This window comes from Sinocyclocheilus anshuiensis, unplaced genomic scaffold (assembly GCF_001515605.1).
Source record: "Sinocyclocheilus anshuiensis isolate Anshui unplaced genomic scaffold, SAMN03320099.WGS_v1.1 scaffold188, whole genome shotgun sequence".
NCBI lineage: Eukaryota > Metazoa > Chordata > Actinopteri > Cypriniformes > Cyprinidae > Sinocyclocheilus > Sinocyclocheilus anshuiensis.
In genome coordinates this window covers 2,666,435-2,677,644 of record NW_015555768.1, presented here as the reverse complement: position 1 = coordinate 2,677,644, position 11,210 = coordinate 2,666,435, and the positions used below count along the sequence as shown (strand labels likewise).

The following is an 11,210-nucleotide window of genomic DNA, read 5'->3' as shown; positions in this document are numbered from 1 at the left end:
TTTATTTATTTAAATTAATGGGGTTTATTTTATATATGGGGTCGAATTTTTTTGACTGTAAACTGAAAACAGCATCTTAATTGATTTTTTTGTTTCAATGCTTTGTACTGTTCTTACTTTTGCCCTCATTCTTGTCTTGCTAACCCATCTACCTCATTTCATTTGACTTGGTTTCCACTGTTTTCTCTCTCATTCCGTGTGACTGAGCAGAAGGATTCACTGAGGTGTGTTGCTTAGTTTTGAGCTTAGGTATAAAGTTAACCCTATGTGCTAGTAGCTATACTACGCACAAGTTTAGCCATTCATTTGTGCTTTTAGTTTTAGTAATTTCCTGTTTTTGTTCCCACACTCTGACTAGCAAGCACAAGCAGTTGCCAGGCAAAAAAATAGAAACCTTTGTCTCCCAATATTTTACACAATTCTTTCACATAATGTTCTTTCATGCTTCACAGTAGACTTTCGACTGAATAGACGTCATATTTAACTGGACACAAATAAAAATAGCATTCAAATAGGGCTTTTAAGGCCTAAGGTCACGTCTGATTTTCACAAACTATGATTAAAAATGTTTTATTTGTGTCACGTTTAATATGCCGTCTGCTCTGACTAAGGTCCATTTCTTCATTCAGCTCGCATCTGCTCAATAATCTATACTGTGCATGAATCTCTGGCCTTTTTTCTCTTCCTTCCTCCGCTCTTCTCTTCCCTCCTAGGCTTCCTCACACTCTGCATCTCCTTCCTCCTCCTCTTCCTCCTCTCTGTCGGGTCAGCTGCAGCAGTGTGCGTCCGGGCCTGGCCCTGGTGAGACAGAAAGCGCTCTCAGCCTTTCTGCATCTAACTCCTGTCTGAACCACCAGGGCTCCCTGCCTGTCCCTACGGTGAGTCTCGCTTGCCTTTTGCTGGCCTCTAACCCGTTAACCCGTCTTTTTGAACTAATAAAGCCTTTAATATCTTCTTTAAAGCCTAATTTAACAGCAGTGCCTGCAAAGTGTTGACAGTTTAGGTGAGTTTAGGTTTTAGGAACCAGTTGTAAAGTTTTAGAGGATTAGTTCACCCAAAAATGAAAATATGCTGAAAATTTAAGGCCATCCAAGATGTAGATGAGCTTGTTTCTTCACCGAACAGATATGGAGAAATTTAGCATTACATCACTCACCAATGGATCCTCTGCAGTGAATGGGTGCCGTCAGAATGAGAGTCCAAACAGCTGACAAAAACATCACAATCCACACGACTGTGGACAAGCTTTCTCCAGTGAAAAAGGCTATCTCCTGTTGCCCTCTCACATCAAAATGATTGTAGTAGTGGAGTTGTGTGTATTGTTGTGATGGTTTTACCTGCTGTTTAAACTCTCATTCTGACGGCACCCATTCACTGCAGAGGAGCCTTTGGTGAGCAAGTGATGTAATGCTAATTTTCTCCAAATCTGTTCTGATGAAGAAACAAACTCATCTACATCTTGGATGGCCTGAGGGTGATAACATTTTCAGCAAATTTTCAATTTTGGATGAACTTTAATACTATGATGCAGCATTTTAAACACTGCAGTTATGATTCTGAAGTTTTTCAATTTGTCTCCACATGCTGTGAAGTAGCACAAACATGCAAACACCGCTGATTGTCTAATTATTGACTCTGTGTAGGTGTGTGTGCCAGCGGCTACAAAAGGAAACATGTTCATAATAGCTCACATGAATCACAGGTGCTGTAGCCTGTAGGCAGCAAATAGTTCACAACCTCAATTAACGGCGGCACTGCCTTGTTAGGGTTCAGTGATTTATTTTATTATTATTTTTTCCTGTACATGCCTCTAGTCTTCAGTGGCAGAGATCTAAAGAGTCAAAAGCATGTACCATACAGGGGTCCTGCAACTGTGACCTGCTGAAAAGCTCAGGTTAAACATGCATCATCCTGCAGGGACTCGTCGGGCTCCCCGCTGTTAGGTGACTGAGCTGCCTGTTATGATGTTATGTCTGCTGAGCTGTATCCTCTGACTATTTCTACTGAATCACAGGGAACTCTTTTCAATACCTCTTATTGGGAAACCGACTATATAGGTGATCTGTCTCGGGGTTGGTAGCTGGTACTTTGTGTCCCATTTCTTTATATTAGATGTATGTATGTATATATATATGGAGTGGCAATGATTCAGTTGATCAGCTGTGGGATTTAATGTCTGTATTTATTTAATATATAGTAGTAGTTTTTTTTATTGTAGACTTTTTGTTGTTTTTGTTTTATTATTCTTTAAATTATAATAATAGATTATTATTGTTATTATTTCTTTAATATAAATGTTAACTTATTTTTATTATTTTAATTATAATTTGATAATAAAATAAATAATATTACATAGAATAGTAATGCTCAATACATTTTCACTCATTACACAAAATGCAATAATAATAATAAACTTATTTTATTTATTCATATAGCTTTTTTCATACAAGAAATGCAGCTCATAGTTCCACAGTTCCATGACTAGATTAAAGATGAAACCCACAATAGATGCAAAGATTAAACCCATAATAATAAAAGAAGATAAAATGAGTCTGCATAAAATGCATAACAAAAGATGGGAATTAAAAAATAAGCAATAATAAAAGAAAGCATAATACATTGCTTTAGAAAAGTCATTTCTAGTTAAAAGCAAAAGTAAAAAGATGTGTTTTTACCTTTTGTTTTATACATAAAAACAAAAAATCCAGTCAAAAAAAAAAAACCTTGAGAAAATAGTTACTCTCTATTACGTTAGTCTACACTGTAAGCACACGGCTTGTTGCGACTGCTCACATTATAATCAATGAAGCTGTCTGCTCAAGAGTTTGACATCAATACACTTATAATGTAGACGGATATGTTGATTAGAATGGGAGCAATATAGATTTATTACATGATAAATGATGCTTGCTTCCATATTTAGAGACTGTGTTAGGCTAATAAACAATATTATTAGGTGGAGGAATTGTTTATTGTGATAGTTATGTATAAATGTAATCATGTATTGAACATTTGATGTCTTTTATCATATTTCTTTTCCTGCAGTTGAGCAATGAGTCACCTGAGGCCTTGCATTACATTGATTTTACCACAGTGTTTTAGGCAGCCCACTTTAACGCAATCCAGCTTCCTGTAGTAAAATCACTCTAATGCACAACATCGTGGCAAGTTTCCAGAGGCTGGTCGTGCTTTATCTTGCTTTGCTACCAAGTGTCCTTTGATTTCAGGCCCACCGAAGCAATAGATTCCCTCTGCCAAGTTTAGTACAGCTGTTCTTCATCTTTGTGGGCATCAGCTCCGAACCACACCTTTACTCTGACGCCTGTCAATGCTTGTGCTGTCCTCCCTCTTGTGTTCCTGTAGAGCGAAAGTGCTAATGATGAAGGTGGGGAGGGTGAATACGTCAATCTGTATTCATCCAACCAAGCCAGTGGAGATGTGACTCTCTCCAATGGAGTAAGTAGCAGCATGTCAGCGTTTGCAGCCGACATGCCGGTGCCCTCACATGCTGCGCTTGTGCTGTGTGTGACTGTAATGCTTGGCCTTGCATCATGAGACTGGACAATTCCAAATTTTACTTAACACCTGCCGTCAAGACATACTTTATGCAGCAGTACTGCATGAAGTGTCCAAAAGCGACAAGCAAGAAATCTCTTGCATGCTAATCTGAGCTTTTGTCGTAACCGGCTGTGACTGTCAGTATTGTTGCATAAGAAATTTTGCCGTGCCATGCTGGGTGGCCCTGCCCACAGTAAGATTTCATTGGTTCCTGCTCTATATTGCTGGAAATTAAACGTCTAGTATATATTATGTGACTTTGTGCAGGATTTTGCATGCAGCAAAACAAGAGGCCTGTAGAGTTTCAGTGACTTTGTGTGCAGACATTGTTGTGAAATCGAGTTGCTCTGATAGAATTCGAGAACTGAAAAGAGGAATTGTTGATTTGATGATTGTGTGCTTTTAAAAAAAAAAACTGCAGTTGCAGCAATAATTATTAAAACCCCTGAACAGATCATCAGATTCATCCCAATGAAGGTCATCTGAGTGTTTACAGACAGCTGTGCTATAATGTTACACAGTCATGTCAGCATTACATTTCAGCAAAATTTCATTTGACATTGTCTTTAAAATATGGCGATTGAGGATATGTAAACATTCACGCCATCAAGCTATTCACCAAATTTTCAACATTCTCCGAATGAAGTGAAAAGGAATTGAATGAATTGTATACAAACAATTAAAAAGAAAAAACAAGATTTGGTGAAACAATGAATGATTGCAGTGCAATATTTTGGTGTATATGTGTATGTAATTGTATACAGTGTCTATGCATATTTACTATGTATAGACAACAAGTCACATAAGTATATTTTCCCCAGTGATGCTTTGTGTTTGATTATAAATTAACAGCTTAGTGCAAATGATTTATCTAACCTCATGTTTGATCATTATTGATAATCACTTCATGATGCATGCCATGTGTATTAAGGCACTTTCTGTAAAGCTGATATATATAAACTACAATTTAAATGTATGGGGTCAGTAATTAAAAAAAAAATAAACACTTTTATTTAGCAAGGATGCGTTAAATTGATCAAAAGTGACATTAAAAACCTTTGCATTTCAGAAAATTTCTATTTCAAATAAATATTTTCCTTTTGACTTTTCTATTCATCCAATAATCCTGAAAAAATGTATCACGATTTCCACTGAAATATTAAGTAACACAGAATAAGAAGAAATAATAACAATAATAATAAGAAATGTTTCTTGAGCACCAAATCATATTAGAATGATTTCTAACAGATCATGTGACACTTAAGATTAGAGTAATGATGCTGAAAATTCAGCTTTACCTTCACAGGAATAAATGACTTTTTTTTGTTTGTTTATGTATTCAAATAGAAAACAGTTATTTTAAAATATGTTATTTCACAATATTACTCTTTTTACTGAATTCTTTGATCAAATAAATGCAGCCTTGGTGAGCATAAGAGACTTTAAAAAATCTTTCTGGCCCCAAACTTTTAACAGTAGTGTATATAGTTATTCAGTGCTAGTGAATTTACTGTATTGTAATGTGTTATCAATATGCCCCAATCCTGTGTTGAATGTTTTGTGAAATGCAGAACTAACACCTCGTGCTGTTCCCTGTATTTTTACATCTTATTAAAATGTAAAATCCAGCTGTCCTGTTCCTGTGAAGCATTTTGCCAGTGACGTCTCATTTTTCGCTCCATTCTTCTCAGGGTGGAGTGATGGTCCTGATAGTCCTTAAATATTTTTTCTGTCTTTGCCAGGACTCTTCTTGTGGTGCTGAGGACTCACTCCAGGACTCGGCTTCAGAACACAGCAAAGATCCGGCCGACAGAGAAGGGTAACATTCATTGCTTTAAAGAAATACTTTGGGATATGGCATTTTTTTTCTCCCACCAGCAAATGGATTTTCTTGCATGTTTTGTATTTTTGATAACCTGCCCTCTCATTCACAGCTGGAAGCAGAAGTGTGTGGATTCAGAGTTGACCTCAGAAGAGGTGGATGAGCTCTACCTGATGGACCACGACGAGATCATGTCTCACTTAAAACTAAAGCAAGAGGTAAAACAGAAATGGCAATCTTTAATTTTAGAAGTTTATGTCTTCATTTGCATTAGTTGCAATGATAGAGTGCTAGTGTGCTCTCTGCTGCCCTCTGCCTGTGAATTCAAGCCACTGCAGTGCCGCTGTGGTGAACCTCAGTATTGAAGTACTTGTGAAATACTGCTGTTCACACTGCAAGGTCAGACCTACTGCAGACGGCATCTCCCCTGAATGAATACATAAGAGAGTTAATAAGTGGACCACTTGTACTCTACAATAAGACAGGAAATATGACTCTAGTGAGCAGGCATGCTGCTTCCTGTGCCATTCTGCTTTTGAAAACAAGTCTTGAACATCCTGACATCTCTACATGTGTTGGGGTTCAGTTGACCCTAAATATACAGGGCTTCCTTGAGACCAACTGGTTGTTCAACTAGTAGATTTTGAAAATATTATTTTGCACATCCCTCTAAGAAGTTATATTTAGGAGCTGATTACATGAAAAGCTCTAACTTGTCAAAAACCGCACAATCCTAATCTGTGTTTCTCAGAACGATGACGGCCCTGACGTCAGAGCTGGATCAGGCGATATTTTATTGGTCCACGCCACCGAAACAGATCGCAAAGGTAAGAATAATCCCTTCTAATCTGAAGGAGTCCATTCATTTGTGTTAAATATTTATTTATTTAATAGCACATTCAAAAGGTAGCTTTTCAACTACCGTTCAAAAGTTTGAGGTCAGTAAAAAAAAAATGTTTAAAGAAATTATTACTTTATTAAAATTATCAAATGTGACAGTAAAGACTTCTACATTGTTAAAAAAATGCTGCTTCATACAAATGCTGTTATTTTGAAAAAAGTTCTATTTATCAAAGAAATGTATCATGGTTTCCACAAAAATATTAAGCGACACAATTTAATGTTTTCAACACTGATGATGAAATGTAATAAGAAATGTTTCTTGAGCAGCAAATCAGCATATTAGAATTAACTTAAATGATTTTTTATGCAATATAACAAAGAGTGAAAAATTGAAGGGGGTCTGAATACTTTCCGTACCCACTGTGTATATATATATATATATATATATATATATATATAAATCCAGTGAAATTACATTAAATTACTTGGATCTTTTTTGTGCAAGTTGTTAAAGGGGTTTTCCTTGATGATATGCTGTGTTATGCCACATACATACAAGGTTGGAATACCCTAATATTAGATGATTACAGTTGAAGCAGCTTGAGTTCTGATGCAGTTATTCCACACTATTTACTCATAGGCCCATGTGATGTCACAAAAAAAAACTACATAAATGTAAACCTTTATTTGTGTGTCAACAGTTTGGTGGAGCTGACAGAAGACATCCTGAAGCAGCTCATGGAGCTTGTGTTCAATCTGTTGTGTAATGGTGAGCTCACCCTGGCCCGGGTTCTGCGCAAGAACATCCTGGATAAAGTCCAGCAGAAGAAGTTGCTGCAGTACACTAATTCCCTCAAAACGCTGGCTGCACGAGGTGTGGCCGCCAGGTAATGCTCACCTAGATCATCTTTCTTTTAAAAAGTGTTAGTTTAGAGTGAATTGAACTGATTTTGAATGTTTGTTAACAGGCCTGGCACTCTGCATGACTTCCGTAGTCATGAGATCGCAGACCAGCTGACTCTCCTCGATGCAGAGCTGTTTTATAAGATAGAGGTATGGCTTCTCTAATGTCATTCATCAAGCTTCCTACATTTAAAGTTTCAGGGTTTTCCAACACCTTTTTCCTGTCTGTCTGCAGATCCCAGAGGTGTTACTTTGGGCAAAGGAACAGAATGAGGAAAAGAGCCCCAATCTGACCCAGTTCACAGAGCACTTCAACAACATGTCATACTGGTATGATGCTCTGATTCTCAAGCTGCTGTAAAACCTTTAGCGTTTAAGAAAAGAAACGTCAGGTGCCACTGCACAGCCAGAAAAACTAGTCTTACGGAACCAGACTTTTGGCTTGCAGCATAAAGTCTGGTCCATATTACAACTATCCATATTATTATTCTGCAAAACCTTCACATTTAAGGCTTGTGCACACGGGACGATTATCGTGTGCGATTATCGCCGACGTTTAACGCCTCGTGACTAAACAAAGGGTGCCAATGTGAGTGTGCACAAAGCCCCAGACGTAAAAGCGTCATTTAAAAAAAAAAAACACGCCTCGGGCTCGTTTTTTTGGTTTGATGCGCCGCGTTAAAAACTGGCTGGAGTAATGATGCTGAAAATTCAGCTTTGCATCACAGGAATAAATTACATTTTAAAATATTTTAAAATAGAACACAGTTATTTTAAAATGTAAATAATATTTTACAATATTACTGCTTTAAATTTAGTTTTGAACGGTGGTGTAATTTATTTATTAATCTATTTATTGTTCTTAAATCTTAACCTATAATTATGATTAAATTAATGTATCTTATGTTCTCTTTTGTAGATCGAGTTTTATACTGTGAAGCTTTTTTGACCACATACCGAACGTTTCTAGCCCCAGAGGACCTCATTAAAAAGCTCCGCTATAGATATCCTTTCTGATGGTGCAGGAGGGAACTTTACATATCTTTTCATTACTAACCTTTGTACACTCCAAGCTTCTTTTTCACCCTTAACTCTGAACACATATACCAGATTTTCTCTCAGCTCTGACATTATCAAACAACGAGCTAGTAAAAACACCTTCTTCGTGCTGGTGCGTGTCGTGGATGAGCTTTGGTGAGCTGGAACTCAATCAAATATCAAATGCACACTTTACAAAGGGATATACATATATACACACACACACACACAACACACACATACAGTGGGTACGGAAAGTATTCAGACCCCCTTCACCTCGGGCTCGTTTTTTTGGTTTGATGCGCCGCGTTAAAAACTGGCCGAGCAGTGAGATTGGTGCTTTTGTTCACGTGCCTGGAGCTGCTGAAGTTACAGTGAAACACGACTTGGTGGTGCTCAAGCACAAAACAGTCTTGCCGAGCACACATTGATACCTAACAATGAAGAGGAAGTAAGTAGACCAAGAAGATGCATCGAGGCAAGCTGCTGGTCTCATTGGTGTCTGAACACAAAAAGCTTTATGACAAACACGACAGCGACTACAAAAATCTCGATAAGAGGGAGTTGTTATGGAGAGGAATTGCAGATCAAATAGGATTCGATGTGTACACTTTACATATTTTATTATTATTATTAATATATTATTTCTGGTATTTCTGTTTTTCATTAAGCGCCATCTAATGTCAGGGAGGGAATTTGCACGTTCACTCGGCTCATCGCCAGCGAAAATCGCTTAGGTATGAAAACAAAGACATGGCGATATGTGCGCGCGATAATCGTCCCGGTGTGCACGAGACTTTAGACACTGACAATTTTGTATATTTGGGTTTCTAAAAATTAATTGGTCACCACAGGACTATTTAAAAACAAGTGAAGGCAATTAAAAGTGGTGAAAATGACATGGTGACAACTTACCTAAATGATACACAATTTCTTTAAGCATTCATATACATTTGAGCCCAAAATTTTGGGTTTATGGACATGTTAATAAGTATACAGTACATTATATATTTTTTATTCTCTGTTTTAAGGGTTCGGTCCTTAATAATCCAGCAAGAGAAAGCCCAGGATCGGGAAAAACTACTTCTAAAGTTTATCAAAATTATGAAGGTACAAACTATTGTACCTTGATTCTAATGGTTTATTTGCTTAATTTATTTAAAATAAAAAACTTGAACCTGTGTCTCTGTAATTTAGCACTTAAGAAAACTCAATAACTTCAACTCCTACTTGGCAATATTATCAGCGTTGGATTCAGCGCCTATCAGAAGACTGGAATGGCAGAAGCAAACGTCAGAGGTAAATCAAATACCCTGTCTCTATATTATTTTAGTGCTCAGTCGATCGTCACGTAACTGATGTTATCTTCACAGGGTTTGGAGGAATATTGCACTTTAATTGACAGTTCCTCCTCCTTCCGGGCGTACAGAGCAGCTTTGGCGGATGTGGAGCCTCCATGTATACCGTATCTGTAAGAACAGATGTTAAGCATTAAAAAGCACATTTTGTATTCCGTATCATATGTAATATTTCATCTATAACTGCTCTTTCCCCTATTTTGCCACAAAATACAGAGGCCTCATTCTCCAGGACTTAACTTTTGTGCATCTTGGGAATCCTGACCTCATCGATAGAAAGATAAACTTTTCCAAACGCTGGCAGCAGTTCAATATCCTCGACACTATGAGGCGCTTCCAGCAAGTGTGAGTACTTCGACACTTCCATAATCAAGTGAAAACAAATTACTTGGGACTTGATTTTATCAATTAGAATTGTATTGGATTGTGAAAACTTGCCTAGAGAACTATTGCCTAGAGATGTCTTTTTAATAGATGTCTCTTCACATTTGATATTTTTTCAGCTTCAAATGAAGCGTTTTGCATGACTTCTACTTTTCTTTCTTTCAGGCACTATGACCTCAAACACAACGACGACATTGTCTCTTTCTTCAACGACTTCAGTGACCATCTAGCTGAGGAGGCATTGTGGGAGCTCTCTTTGAAGATCAAACCTCGCAACATCACTCGCCGGAAAACAGAACGAGAGGAAAGGACGTAGCTCGCTCGGCTAGAACAACAAACTGCTTTTAAAAGCCACTCTCCTCTGAATTGCATCTGAATCTGCAAGACACAGCGATCACAAATTACTGTAATGGCAGCTACGAGACTGGAAACGATACTGTATTTCTGTTACAGTTTACTGAATCTTTTTTTAGCAAAAAAAAAGGGTGATTAGATTTTATTTTGTAATTGCACTGCATCTGAACCTGTGTGTAAATTTGAAGTGGAACAGTGGCAAGCGCAAAGACAGAAAGCATGACTCTGATATGTGAGATTACGTGGTTTGAGATCGTAACCTGGGATTTACGGTGATATTCCGGGACCGTCTCGCCATCTGGATGTTTGCGGTGCAATCTGGAAAAACAACTGCGACTCCAACTGCAAACTGATACCATGATGCCTCAGTGGGCACTTTGGATGTTGAAGTTCCTTGAAGACTGATATTTTTATTTATTTATTTTGTATGTAACAAATGCACATAAAGACTCTTTGGGTTTAGGGGGATTGCTGTAAACTTAGCTGCTGGATTGAACAGCTTGAAGCATGTATGATAATAGGTCATTATGAGGTCACTGTTATTAATAGCACTATCAGGATTTTGTTGCTTATTCTGCCAGATTAACACAGTATTCGGCTTAATTCAAAAGGCACTTTTCTGGATTTGAGTTTCAAATTTTGTTACTAAAATTCTTCAAACAAGAGTGCCAATTTTAATGTGCACTAAGTTCTAGTAACTATGGAAACCTGTTTCCCCCATTAGAAAAAAAAAGACAGTTGCGAATTTTTCTCACAATTTGGACTTTCTCACAGTTCTGAGAAAAAAGTCAGAATTGCAAGATATAAACTCAGAATTCTGATTTTTTTTTTTCTTTCTAGAAATTCTTAGTTTATATCTCACAAGTTTAATTTTTTTTTGTTAGCTCCATGGAATAATAAAAAAAGGTAATTGCAAGTTCCAACTTATCACAATTCTGACTTTTTTTCTC

At 37.3% G+C, this 11,210-nt stretch overlaps 1 protein-coding gene across 1 annotated transcript in view; it reads left to right on the top strand.

The window, feature by feature from the left end:
• LOC107674295 (rap guanine nucleotide exchange factor 1-like) overlaps positions 1-10,999 on the top strand; it is a gene marked incomplete at its 5' end in the record, with an annotated part of 19,573 nt that extends 8,574 nt beyond the window's left edge. Inside the window, 14 exons of the mRNA XM_016468234.1 lie at positions 714-878; positions 3,364-3,456; positions 5,301-5,377; positions 5,493-5,598; positions 6,132-6,207; positions 6,729-6,759; positions 6,925-7,110; positions 7,192-7,276; positions 7,362-7,456; positions 9,196-9,274; positions 9,362-9,463; positions 9,538-9,635; positions 9,739-9,867; positions 10,072-10,999. Of these exons, the coding sequence (XP_016323720.1) occupies positions 714-878; positions 3,364-3,456; positions 5,301-5,377; positions 5,493-5,598; positions 6,132-6,207; positions 6,729-6,759; positions 6,925-7,110; positions 7,192-7,276; positions 7,362-7,456; positions 9,196-9,274; positions 9,362-9,463; positions 9,538-9,635; positions 9,739-9,867; positions 10,072-10,222 (1,473 nt within the window). The remainder of the gene's footprint in view (positions 1-713; positions 879-3,363; positions 3,457-5,300; positions 5,378-5,492; positions 5,599-6,131; positions 6,208-6,728; positions 6,760-6,924; positions 7,111-7,191; positions 7,277-7,361; positions 7,457-9,195; positions 9,275-9,361; positions 9,464-9,537; positions 9,636-9,738; positions 9,868-10,071) is intronic.
• Positions 11,000-11,210: the final 211 nt, after the last annotated feature.